This window comes from Acinonyx jubatus, chromosome X, assembly GCF_027475565.1.
Source record: "Acinonyx jubatus isolate Ajub_Pintada_27869175 chromosome X, VMU_Ajub_asm_v1.0, whole genome shotgun sequence".
Classification (NCBI taxonomy): Eukaryota; Metazoa; Chordata; class Mammalia; order Carnivora; family Felidae; genus Acinonyx; species Acinonyx jubatus.
The window spans coordinates 31,126,056-31,140,307 of NC_069389.1; the positions used below are offsets into that span (position 1 = coordinate 31,126,056).

General features: G+C 35.8%; 1 protein-coding gene across 1 annotated transcript in view; it reads left to right on the plus strand.

The window, feature by feature from the left end:
- The window catches only part of CFAP47 (cilia and flagella associated protein 47), a 545,688-nt gene that overhangs the window by 311,997 nt on the left and 219,439 nt on the right, over positions 1–14,252 (plus strand). The window contains exon 46 of the mRNA XM_053202225.1: positions 3,243–3,417. Coding sequence (XP_053058200.1) covers positions 3,243–3,417 — 175 coding nt within the window. The remainder of the gene's footprint in view (positions 1–3,242; positions 3,418–14,252) is intronic.

Genomic DNA, 14,252 nt, shown 5'->3' on the forward strand with positions numbered 1-14,252 from the left:
AGCAAATTGATATATCTACTTTATATACTGTGAGAGACAGGATCTTTTGTCAGGACCATGAATTTCTGCCACTTCCCACTTAGCATTCATTTATTGAATTCATATTCTATTGGTCATTACTAAATCAACTCTAATGATATATTCAGAGACACTGGAAAGAAAACTTACAGGGTAGTTTCCTTGTATTTTCTCAAGTTCATGTTTTAAAAGCCATGCCATACACCCTGGGATAAATGGTAGAAAAAAATCATTGAAATTTAGAATTTAATAATATGTTTAAAAAAGGAAATCTGGGTGCCTGGTGGCTCAGTCAGTTGAGTGTCTGACTCTTGATTTTGGTTCAGGTCATGATCTCATGCTTCATGGGATTGAGCCCCATGTCAGGCTCTGTGGAGCCTGCTTGGAATTCTCTCTCTCTCTCTCTCTCTCTCTCTCTCTCTCTCTGCCCCTTCCCCGCTTGTGTGCTCTCTCTCTTTCTCTTTCTCTCCCTCTCTCTCAAAATAAATAAGCATTTAAAAAAAAAGGAAATCTAAAACATCTGCTTGGTGAGAATTCAGAAAGGTAAAGGCAATGGTTTTTGTATTTGTATAATTTAAGTGCACTATAATCATGAAGTAATCCTATTGATACTGTCAAAGATAAACAAAGCTAGATACTAGTTATAGCAATAAGGAGAGACTTTATTCATTAACTGTTGAAACAGGGAGAAGGATCCAGCATGAACTGAACTTAAATTTGTACAGAAGAAACTGAGAGTTTTAAAGGGAGGGTGAGAAACTAACGAAGGAAGCTGGGAACTTAATAATAATGAGCAGAGTCAGGGAAGTGGACATTTATAAGTGGGAGGGGGTTGGTCACTGTGATCTGGATTTGTTCATTGATGCTTATCTGCAGGAGAAATGAACTTCTAGGATCTTTATAACTGGAGACAGTGGTACAAAGTAGAATGAGGTACCTACCTGGCTGCGATTACTGTTTCCTTGATTGCATTCTGAGGACCTTGAAAAGACAGTTCTAGGTGGTAGAAAACTTATCTCAAAAAGGAGAGAGAAAAATGGAGACAGTGCAATGGGTGGAGGAGGAAGAAAGGATTTATAATAGCAAGCTTTTTAAAGTAACTGTTCTAAAGGGGGTTCAGGGTGTATCTACCTATCACCAGGTTTTGGCTGGAACAAACAGTATATTCTGGTGGCAGCATTGAGCTCCTTCAGGTAGGCAGTTTTTTTTTAATTTTATTTTTTTAATGTTTATTTATTTTTGAGACAGAGAGAGACAGAGCATGAACAGGGGAGGGTCAGAGAGAGAGGGAGACACAGAATCTGAAGCAGGCTCCAGGCTCTGAGCTGTCAGCACAGAGCCCGATGCGGGGCTCGAACTCACGAACCGTGAGATCATGACCTGAGCCGAAGTCGGACGCTTAACTGACTGAGCCACCCAGGCGCCCGAGGTAGGCAGTTTAAGGGGAAGTGGGATCATCCAAGGGTTATGGCCTTGAATTGTTAGAAACTATGTCAGTGCTTGTTCAAGTCTACGTGTGTGTGTGTGTGTGTGTGTGTGTGTGTGTGTGTGCATGCGCGTGTGGGAGGGAAGGGGATAGGCAGAAAAAAATCATTTGTACTGAAAGTCTGCAGTTATTGTAGGCCAAGGTTGAGGCCTACTGAGTAAAGGGCTTGGAGGACTCTGACTAGAGTTTGGCCAAGAAGAGAGTCTATGTCAATATACCATGAATCAATGACTTAAAGATATAGAAGGCAGATGATATACATTTAGATTAAAGAGCTAATTGCTGATGTGAATAATTTGTTCACAGTGACTCGAAAAATGAACCAAACACCAACAATGATAAATGTAAATGAATTAATTTGTTTTTTAATTGACGTGATTTTAGTTTCCAAAATAAAGTAGTTGAAAAATGTCACTTTGTAGAAAAAAAAATTCCTGTGGAGTTTATAGATAACAAATCCGGTGAATGAAGAAGATTGCTGATGGCACTAACATTTATTTTTGTCGAGTAATGATACTCTGACCAGGATCATGATAATGATGATGATAGTGATGCTACTAATAGCGAACATTTACTGAGTACCCAAAATACGTTCCAAGGACCTGGATTTTGTTTTCATTTTAAATATTCACACCAGGGATAGGCAGTGTGTACTTTTATTGCCCATATTTTACAAATGAGGGCTTTGTGGCTTTGGTTATAGCCTGACCAAACTTATTTAGAGTTGGGTTATAAATGCAGGTTACTCTGCCTTTAAGCGTGCGTGGTCTAACCATTGGGTTGTGCTATGTTAGCAGTAGAGCATCCAAATAAAAATAAATGATCACCTACCTCTGTGCTTTGCATTGCTTGGTTCACACCTAGAGAGCCAGCTTTCTCTTCAGTGTTCCATTTTAGGAAGGACAGTATTGAACTAGATTGTGTTTTGAGGATCATATGCATGATGGTGAGTTGTTGTCACCCCCATTATATAAGAAGTGGCTGAAGGGACTAAAAATATCAAACATGTGTAAAATGTATGTTTGGAATGGGAGAGGGAGAAAGAAAAAAAGGTAGGTTTGGATGTCTATGGAGGGGCAGGACCTAATATACATATATGTACATGTACATGCACATATACTTACAAAATTGTCATTAGCAAAAGAGAGGGGATCATGTTTTTTTTCTTTCTTTTTTTTCTTGAGAAAGAGAGAGAGAGAGAGAGAGAATGAGCAGGGGAGGGGCAGAAGAAGTGGGAGAGGGAGTACCCCAAGCAGGCCCCACACCCAGCAGGGAGCCCAACAGGGGTCAGGATCTCACAACCATGAGCCAGAATCAAGAGTCAGACCCTCAACCAACTGAGTCACCCAGGCACCCCTAACTGTAGTTCTTATAAGAACTAGAACTGATGGGTTAGATTTTAAGCAGCACAGGGATCAACTCAAGGAAGAAAGTACTTTTTCAATGCCATTCACCAGTGGAATTGGTTTTTCCCTGTAGCAACGAATTCAATACGGAAAGGATTACAGCAAGGGGCATTGAGCATGTCTTAATAAAGGATGATTCCATTGATTGTATAAAACATGTTAGTGTTCTCTTCCACCATTTAAATAATACTGTGTCTAAAGAAATGAACTAATTAATCTGTTGGTGGATTTTTTTTTTCACAAATAAGGGGTCTAAGTATAAAATGCTTTTTTGTGTGTGTTTTGGAGGTAAAGGCTAAGAGAATTACATTCCAATGATTGTTTATTTGCAGACTTGTGTTCTCTTTACTACCTCAAAGTTGAAGAAGCCTAAGTCCATTTCATACACAGCAGAACTGAGCCTTCCAGAACATTTTGATATCCCCAAGAAAATCAACATTCCTCAGATTCCAGAAACTCAAACTAAATTGACTCAGCCTCAAGGAATTCAACCTGCAAATAAAACAGGTAATCAGTACCATGGGGACTGCAATATTTTGTTCTGTCCCAGGAGCTGTGAAAGACTAAAATTTAGAGATTATCTCTACTAATAGGATGTTCATAATATAATTGAAGAGATGGTTCATTGTATATATATGGTATTGAATATTTTGCATTATAAATAACCAACATACTCTAATACAGTAATCTAAGTTATGTACTGAATTTAAGTGCTAAATTGCTGATACTGAAATTTGTAGACCTGTTGTTACTCTTTGTTAAGGAGTGGTTGTCCGATACAGATAGTAAGTACACTTTGAGAAAGGCAAGCTCTTGCTTTGACAGTGTACTAGGTTGTAGCAGTTGTGCTGGAGTCAAGGCTCAGGTTAGCTTTTAAGGATAGGAGAGATATTGGTGGCAAAGGCATATCAGAGGAGAACAGGTGTTATTTATGAGTAATTTATCTTTGATCTGGACTAGGACGTTTAGTAGTTGAATACTTATTCTTGGTCTCCTGATCCCCTTTTATTCTGTTATTCTAATTATGAAGGACCAACCCGGATTTAATAGACTATTAATAAATTTACATTATTAAATACAAGCAATAAGATGTAAACAGTGTGACTAAGCAACTTAAACTATCCAAAATTAGGTTTCTTTTCACTTCTTTCCAAGCTGGTAGATAATAATAGGATTATAATTTCTTTACTAGGGCTATTCCTACAATGTATCATGACTCCAGTGTCATGGATTCTACTTTATATTGTTGCTAACTTAGATTTTGTTACATTTTCCTTTTTTCCTTTCCTGTGGCTTTTTTTTTTAAGTTTATTTATTTATTTAGAGAGAGAGAGTGCACGCAGATGGGGCAGGGGCAGAGAGAGAGAGAGAGAGAGAGAGAGAGAGAGAGAGAGAGAATCCCAAGTAGGCTCCTCACTGTCAGTGCAGAGCCCAATGCGGGGCTCGAACCCACGAACCATAAGATCATGACCTGAGCCAAAGTCAGACACTCAAACAACTGAGCCACCCAGGCACCCCTCCTGTGGCTTTGTGTTAACTATAAAATGTTTCTAAATCCAAAAGGTGGTTACACATCATAATGTCACAAGATCATCTGTTCATTTTGCCTTCCTAGGAGATCTAAGATCCCAGATTCAAATGCTAAGTGGCCAAGCAGATAACAAGGATTTATTAATTAGGTCTTGTCTCAGACAAGAGGGATGATGGAGGCTACCATAGACTGGAGAGTATGTGCCCCATCTAAACATTCAAAATAATAAAAAATAAACAGAAAAGCTTGAGTTTATGCAATAACTGTGAGGGCATGTTTGACTTATTAGCTGTCAAGCTGGTGACAGCTCTTAAGTGAAATTTTTGTCTTTTTAATCTTTTCAATGTACTATTAAATATGTTTAAGTGCTCATTTATTTTTAGAGAGAGAGAGACAGAGGTAGAGAGCAAGAATCCCAAGCACGCTCTGTGTTGTCAGTGCAGAGCCTGATGTGGATCTCGAACTCACTAACCTTGAGATCATGACCTGAACTGAAATCAAGAATCAGACGCTTAACCAAATGAGCCACCCAGGTGCCCCTGTGCTATTAAATTTTTAAGTGGAGAATTTATTAGGATAATTTTTTACCCCTTTGAGATAACTGGATAAAACTGTGTATTATAAGCCCAGCTAGGATTCCCAGCCCAAACAATTCACTTATTCAGCCATTCACTCAACACTGTTGAGCATCAATTCTTTTGGGAAAAATGATGAAAATTGGCATATTAAAATGCTTTTTAATTATAAATAAGTATGAAGTTATCTATATTTAAAAATCTTTCACTTAGATAATTTTCAAAGGCTAATATATTTCTCTCATATAATTGTTAACTGTGTATTTGAGTAAGAAGATATTGTGAGAATTAAGAAAAATAGAACTGTAAATTTTTTGAAAGATCATGCAGAAAAGTTTTAAAATGTAATTTGCATATTGTAGTTCCTGTCTAACTTGATTTTCTAGGCAGTTTGCTTTGTAGAGCTTGTAGCCCAGGTTTCTGTTTCAGCAACCTTCAGCATACATTTAAATAAATTAAGTTTACAAAAACAGAATATTCTAACTCAGGATAGTAGCAGATTGAATAAAATACATAGCCTGAATAGTGTACATTCTGTTGTTAAGCAGTGGACTTGATTAATGAAAAGGAAAAAACAGATGTTTTTTAAGTTTAATAAATAATATTCTATTAGAATTTGGGACAAAGAATAGTAGAGTTAAGCATATAAAAATCTAATCTTTGGGATATAAGCCACTTTGAAGAAAACAAACCATAAATTTCCTATTAATAAATACAGTAATATAGAAACAAATCTTGTTTTTAAAAATATTTTATTTTTTTAAGTAATCTCTGCACCCAACATGGGGCTTGAACTCACAACCCTGAGATCAAGAGTCACATGCTCTACAGACTGAGCCAGCCAGGCACCCCTAAATCTGGTTTTTTATGGGTGGCATGGAGAAAGAAGGAAATGACAAGCATTTATCTGGAGAAGTAGCAATAGCCCAGTGTCCCTGCTAATTGCAGGAAAGAGGTACAAGTAGGGTCATTTTTATAATCTCTTAAAGTTCTAAAGTCATCAAAAGGAACGAGGTTTTTTTTTTTTTTAATGTTTTATGTTTTTTTTGAGAAAGAGAGAGAGACAGAGTATGTGCGGGGGGAGTGTCAGAGAGAGAGGGAGACACAGAATCCAAAGCAGGCTGCAGGCTCCGTGCTGTCAGCACAGAGCCCGATGCAGGGCTTGAACTCATGAACTGCGAGATTGCGACATGAGCTGAAGTTGGCCGCTTAACTGAGCCCACCCAGGCACCCCCTGGAACTAGTTTTGAGGTATTAAAAGTGGCTGTCTTCAACCCATTCATATCAATGTTTCCTATCAGTTTTTACCTTTTTGAAATTCCTAATGAAAAGTCCATATTTCCGATTAATAATAGCTATTACTGAAATTATTTAAAATAATCTACTTAAATCCATATTTATTTTAGCTCCATCATTTAGAAAGGTATTATTTTTCCCATCCTACCATTTAACATTATAATGCTTTCAACGGAATGAAAGAAAGCTGTAGAGAGAGTGCATATGCATATAAGTGGGTGAATCCATCTCTACAGATGTACATATATGACAACATTTTCCCATGGAAGGAACATCATGTGTTGTCACACTTCATAGGTCTCAGAGATCCTGTGACACTTTTGTGTTGGTAGACTGGAGTAGGTCTAGGTCTAGTATTTGTTGAGCACCAACAATATGCAAAGCACTGTGACAGTTCGTTTCATAGTTTTTCTCATTTAATCCTCCCAATAGATATTTCTGTCTAGGCATTGATCCTTCTACTTGCATACCCAAGGACTCTAGCATGGCTCACAACAGTCTTTCCACACAGTTTTTAGTCTTCTCAAACATCCTCTTTTCTCCAGTCCTTATCCATCTCCAACCTTCACTGGGCAAATGACCTTGTCACCTCTGTCATAGAGCAGAAAGGGCTACATGACCACATACTCTTCCTTAACCCCCTTAGCCCATCCCCCTTAGTCTCTAAATAGTAGGATTCTACTCTATCAACCTTGCTGTGTGTAGCAAGACCTTTGTCTTATCCCAGATAACCTGCTCTTGGGCTCTTCTCCATCCTTTATCACAGCTCCTCCTTCTTTGAGAGCAGTTCCTTCACTTTTGACCCTCAAACCTTCTCATGCTTCAGAAACTAAAGAAATTCATACTTTTCCCATGACAAACATACTTTTCAGTAGAGTGATCTGTATTTGCAGTTTGTATTCTTGCATGAGTAGTTCTCAACCTCTCAAATCTGGCTTTTGCTCTACCACTGTAGTAAAATGGGCAGTTGCTTTCTAGTTACCAAAGCCAATGGACCATTCTCAGTCTACATCTTACTGGATCTCTATTACATTTAACCTGGATGATTAGGCATGTACTCAGAAGTCTAGACATTTGACATAAGTCTTTAACCTTGTTCCCAGCATTTCTTCTCCATCCCCTTGACAAGATTTCTGCTTAGTCTTTTTGTGGGTTCTTCTGTTTACTCCATCAATATGGGAGTCTTCAAGGTCCTACTTGTTCTATTGGGGCTATTATTACTTTTAATGTATCCTGTAAGGGATTTTGTACACTCCCATAGTTAAAACTACCATTAACATCACTAACATTTATCTCTATTCCTATCATTTTCCTTCTGTTTTCAACTCAGGTATTCAGAAGCATATGACATGCCTACCTAGATATATGTATGCAAATATATATACAAATAGATTTGTCCCTCAGATTCAAAATGAATGTATTATTATTCTCCATTGAGTTTGTTCCTTATCATATAATCTTTATCTTTTCATATGATGGGACATATATCCACCCTGTGTCTTATATTAGAAATCTGGCTATCTGCTTGAAGCTTCTCTTTTTTGAGGTCATACTGCAATTTATCTTTTAGTTCTCAGTTTTTGCAATTTATTTCCTTCTCTTCTTTCCTTCTTTACTCCCACTGTTCATGACTCAGGTATTCATCAGTACTTCACAAATGGAAAAAGTAGTCACATCTATCTCTTCTCGATGAGATGCAGATTTAATGAGATGACATATGTGAAGAATTCAAGTGTTATATGATATACCTAATAAATGCGGCCATTCATTATATTCTAGTCTTGTCACCCTTAAAATACTTCACCTCTAGGCACCAGAACTATTAAATCTGACCACAAAATATTACTGAAACATTTAGTGATTTCAGAGGCAGATTTACTATGATTCCAAAGACACATAAATTTTACTATTCTTCCTTTTTTGACCCCACTTGTTAGTCCTTGTACCTAGTTTTATATTTGCAATTTTGCATTCTTTCTCTTCAAGAAGGTCCCTAAATTTTCAAAGCCTCAGGCCTCATAAAACCTAGACTTTTGCCTGGTTGTAGATCTTGATTTAAAATCTCATCTACCTGTGATTCTGGGTATATTGAAATATATGGGCGGGAGGACCCTAAATGGGTAGAGGTAAACAGGAAATCTCCAGTGGATCCAGGAGCACTTACCTCCCTAGTATAGAGGGTCCTATGTGTATTGTGCCACCCATGAAAAATAGGCTCTAGGCTGGTTTTGCTGATCACTTACACAGAGCTCAAAACTCTCATTTCCACGGTTACCTCTTCAGCTTCTAGTATTTTATTTTGACTCAATTTCTTGTTGTCTCTCAAGGGATATATGGCAGGCATATTAGTGCATATTTTAGGAACACTGTTCTCTGTCTATACCTTCTCCCATTTGATTCCAATTTTCTTAATTCTTTAATACTTACTAATAACTAGTGATCTAATAGGTGACAGGTACTCACTAAATCCTTCCGTGACAGCTGTTTAATATGTAATGTGATTATAAACTGTACTAGAAATTTATTATTAATAACTTACATTATATGTAGTTCTATCCATTTTATAAGGATTAAATACATTATTGTAATAGCCAAATTATCCTTCAGTATGAAAATAAGACTGAAAAATTGTTGCACTAAAAATGAACACAAATTCCTGCTTAAAATTTATTAAATGTTCTTGGACAAATAAACCTAATATCTCTGGGTTATATCAAATAACCACACATGCATTTCAAATAGAATAAAAGTAAATTTCATTTAACAGAGTACCAGTTAAAATGTTAGTTTTAATGCTTAAGCTGAGTTAAATTGAAGCAATTGACTATACTTTACTGTTCACATCACTAAATCACCCAATCTTAAAAGTGTACTTTAGTTCATTTTTCTCAAAATAGCTATAGTTAAATTTGTGGTGATATATTTATTACATTGTTTTTGGTAAAAACTTTTTAAATTTGCACAGGACTTTTGAAATAGAATTTCTTTAATTCAGTTAGAAATATAATTCAAATGCATATTTCATATAGGATTGCCACATTTGTAAGCCATCAAGTCCAATTACAGTCTATAAAAGAATGTTATTAAATTCCAAAAGGCAATCGGTGATCCACATACTACATTTAAATCTCCTAAGATCAAAATCTCCTAAGAACAAAAACCATATATTCTATCTACAATCTTTAGGTTTAATATCTAATTACAAATGTAGGGGCGCCTGAGTGGCTCAGTCGGTTGGGCGTGAGCCAACTCAGGTCATGATCTCGCGGTTTGTGAGTTCGAGCCCCACATCGGGCTCAGGGCTGACAGCTCAGAGCCTAGAGCCTGCTTTGGATTCTGTGTCTCCCTCTGTCTGCCCCTCTGCTGCTTGCACTCTGTCTCTCACATTGTCTCAAAAATAAATAAACATTAAAAAAATTATAAATGTAATAGTTTACGTTATAGCCTACCTTCTGAGAAGACTTGTAATCATAATCATAAAAGGCAATACCTGTTATGTAAATACTTTATATACATTTGAATTTACATCAAGTGAAAAATAAAAGGATATTTACCTATACTCATCTTAAACTTTATTCTTCTATTAATGTATTTCATTTGTAATAACTTTATTGAGATATTCATATATCATGCAGTTCACCAATTTAACGTGTATAAATCAGTGGTTTCCAATATATGCCTAAATACATGTAACCATTACCCCAGTTAATTTTAAAACATTTATATCACCTCAAAAAGAAACTCATTACCCTTTAGCTATCAACTCCTTATCATCCACCCTACCCCTCAGTCCTAATTAATCATTAATCTTTGTCTCTACATGGATTTGCCTCTTCTGGAGATTTCATATAAAGGAAATCATGTAATATATGGCATTTTATAATTAGCTTCTTCTACCTAGCATAATGTTTTCCTAGTTCACCCACGTTGTATCATGTATCCATCCTTCATTCCTTTCATTGGCCAAATAATACTCCATTGTATGACTATAACACATTTGGGTTATCCATTCATCAGTTGATGAATGTTCGGGTTGCTTCTACCTTTTGCCTAGTATGAATAATGCTGCTATAAACATTTTTTGGGCTGAACATATGTTTCTGTTTTTCCTGGGTGTGTTTATATATATCTGTAAGTAGAACTGTTGGGTCACATGGTAACCATGTTTAAACATTTGAGGAACTGCCAGACTGTTTTCCAAAGTGGCCATACCATTTTATATTTCCCTAGCAGCGTGTGAGGTTTCCATTGTCTCCACATTATCAACAACACTTGTTATCTGACTTTTTAATTTCAGTGATCCTAGTGGGTAGAAATGGTGTCTATTGTGGTTTTGATTTGCATTTCCCTGCAAATCAGGTACCTCAGGATGTTGAGCTTCTTTCCATGTCCTTATTGGCTATTTACATATCATTTGCATAAATGTCTATTCAGAACTTTTACCCATTTTTAAGCTGTCTTTTTCTTATTGATTTGCATCCATATTCTAGATACAATACTTTATCAGATATAGGTTTTGCAAATAGTTTCTTCCATTCTGTGGGTTGTCTTTCCACTCTTGATAATATTCTCTGAAGCATAGTTGTTAATTGTAATGGAGTGTAATTTATTTTTGTTGTTGATCTTGTTGCTCTTGTTTTTGATATCATATTTCAGAATCCATTGCCAAATTTGAAGTCATGAAGATTTAGCTCTATTTTCTTCTAAGAATCTTACAGCTTTAGTCCTTACATTTAGGTCTTTCATCCATTTTGGGTTAATATTTGTATATTGTTTGAGGTAAGGGTCTAACTTCATTCTTCTGAATGTGGCTGTCCCAGTGGTCTTGGAACCATTTGTTGAAACAACCATTCTTTCTGCATTGAATTATCTTGATACCCTTGTTGAAAACCAGTTGACCATAAATACATGGTTTATTTCTGGATTCTCTATTATATCCATAGATCTATATGCCTTTCCTTATGCCAATACCACACTTTTCTGATTACTTTTGCTTTGTAGTAAGTTTTGAAATCAGAAAGTGTGTGTCCTACTACATTGTCCTTTTTTAGCCAAATTATTTGGCTGTTCTGGTATTCTCACAATTTCATATGGATTTTAGAATCAGTTTGTCAGTTTCTGCAAGCAAGCCAACTGGCCACCTGATAGGTATTGCATTGAATATATAAATCAATTTGGAGAAGATTGTCATTTTAACAATATTAAGTCTTGTGATTCATGACCATGCAGTATTTTTCCATTTCTTTAGATATCCCTTAATATCTTTCAACAACAGTGTTTTGTAGTTTTAAAAGTATAAGTTTTGTACTTTTTTGTTAAATATATTCCTAAGTATTTTATCCTTTTTCATGATATTACAAATGGAATTGTTTTCTTAATTTCATTTTTAGATTATTCATTGCAAATGTGTAGAAATATAATTGATGTTGTATATTAAAATTCTATCATGTGACCTTGATGAATTGATTTTTTAATTTTAATATGTTTTACTGGTTTCCTTAGGATTTTCTGTCTACAGTATCATGTTATATGCATATAGAGATCATCTTATATCTTCCCTTCAGAAATGGATTGTTTTTATCTCTTTTTCTTACCTAATTTATCTAGTCAATACTTCAACTACAGTGTTGAATAGAAGTGATAAGAGGGCACATTCTTGTCTTCTTCCTGAATTTATGGACAAAGAATCCAGTGTTTAATCATTAAGTATCATGATAGTTGTAGGTAGCTCATAGATACCCTCTGTGAGGTTGAGGAACTACCCATCTCTTCCTAGTTTGTTGAGTGTGTTTCTCATGAAAGTGTATTGTATTTTTCTAAATTACTTTTTGCATAATTGGGATGAGCATGTAGTTTCTTTTTATTTTTTTATATTCTTTTGTTCTATTGATAAAGCATATCATTGATTTTTGGATGTTAAACAAATCTTGCATCCCTGTGATAAATCCCATTTGGTAATTGCCATGATCTGAATGTTTTTGGTCCTTCAGAATTCATATGTTGAAAACCTAATGGCCAAGGTGATACTATTAGGAAGTATGGCCTTTAGAAGGTGATTAGGTCATGAGGACACAGCCCTCATAAATGGGATTAATATCCTCATAAAAGATGACCCAGGGTGCTAGTTCACCCTATCTCTTATGGGAGGATACAAAGAGAAATCTGAAACCCAGAAGAACATCCTCACCCGACTGCTGATACCTCATTCTTGGACTTTGAGTCTGCAGAATTGTGATAAATGTGTTGTTTATGAGCCACGTAGTCTATGCTATTTTGTTATACCATCCCAAACACATTAAGACAGTAATGCTGATAATTCTTCTATATGTTGCTGAATTCTATTTAATTTTGTTTTTATATTCATAAGAAATTTTGGTCTACAGTTTTTATTATGATGTCTGTGCGATAATACTGGCCTTATGGAAAGAGTTAGGAAGTGTTCCTTTCTCTTATTTCTTTTGGAAGCATTTCAGAGGGATTGGTGTTGATTCTTTAAGTGTTTGGTATATTTCTCCAGTAAAGTCATCTGGTCATGGGCTTTTCTTTGTTGGGGGATTTTTAGTTACTGACTCAATGTCTTTACTTGTTATATAGATGTATTTTAAAAAAAAAAAAATTAATGTTTATTTTTTGAGAGAGAGAGAGAGAAAGAGAGAGATAGAGTGTGTGAGCAGGGGCAGAGAGAGAAGGGAGACACAGAATCTGAAGCAGGCTCCAGGCTCTGAGCTGTCAGCATAGAGCGTGATACAGGGCTGGAACTCACAAACCAGGAGATCATGATCTGCGCTGAAGTCAGACGCTTAACCACTTAGCCAACTGAGCCACCCAGGTGCCTTATATAGATCTATTTAGAATGTCTCTTTCTTTTTTGAATCAGTTTCCATGGTTTGTGTCATTTAAATTTTGTAAATTTTGCCATACAATTGTTTATACCATTCTCTTACACTCCATTTTGTTTCTGTAAGGCAGAAGTAATGCTCCTAGTTTATTCCAGTAATTTGAATATTTTCTTTTTCTCTTGGTCCATTGAGCTAAATGTTTGTCAATTTTTGTGGATCTTTTCAAAGAACTAGCTTTTGGTTTCCGAGATTTCTTTCTGTTGTTTTCTCTATTTCATTAATTTCTCTTTCAATCTTTATTTTTTTCATTCTACTTTCAGTTTAGGTACCTCTTCTTTTTTCTCTGTCTTAAAGTGAAAGTTTAGGTTTTTGATTTCAGATCTCTTTTCTTCTTTATTATAGGCATTTATAGTTTAAAATTCCTTATAGGGATTTACAGCTATAAATTACTAGGTTAGTTGAATCCTATAAGTTTTTGTGTTTTTATCTTCATTTTCATTAATCTGAAAGTATTTCCTAATTTCCCCAGATGTTTTTCTTGATGCACTGATTGTTTAAGAGTATATTCACAGTAACAATAGTTTTGGGAGGGAGGTTGAAATATTATAAAACACCCAATATAGGTCCCATGGTGTAATGGTCAGCACTCTGAACTCTGAAACACCCAATATATAAATTAGGTAAATGGAAAGCTTCTCTGTTCAAAACCAGAGAAGATGCTTCAGAACTAAGTCTGTTTGCCCTCTTCCCACCTATTATTGTATCCCCAGCAGTGGTTCATGAAGCACATTCTCAGAAGGCTGGGGTTCTGATGAATACAATTTGAAAGCTCCTGATTTAGCCCAACTTCCACATTTTATAGGTGAGAAAATTGAAACACACAGAGGGTAAGCACTTCAGCTAGAATCAAGTCGATAGTGGCATAATTCACTCTTTGCACAAAGAAGCTAGATTATGGAATACTTTAGTCAACAAATACTTATTATTGAGAACCTACTGTGTATAAGCAGTGTTAAGGTACCCAAGATATAGCAGTGAACACAATAGAAAAGATCCTAGTCTTTTAGAAATTTGATGTAGATAATCGTCCCTAGTGTTTGC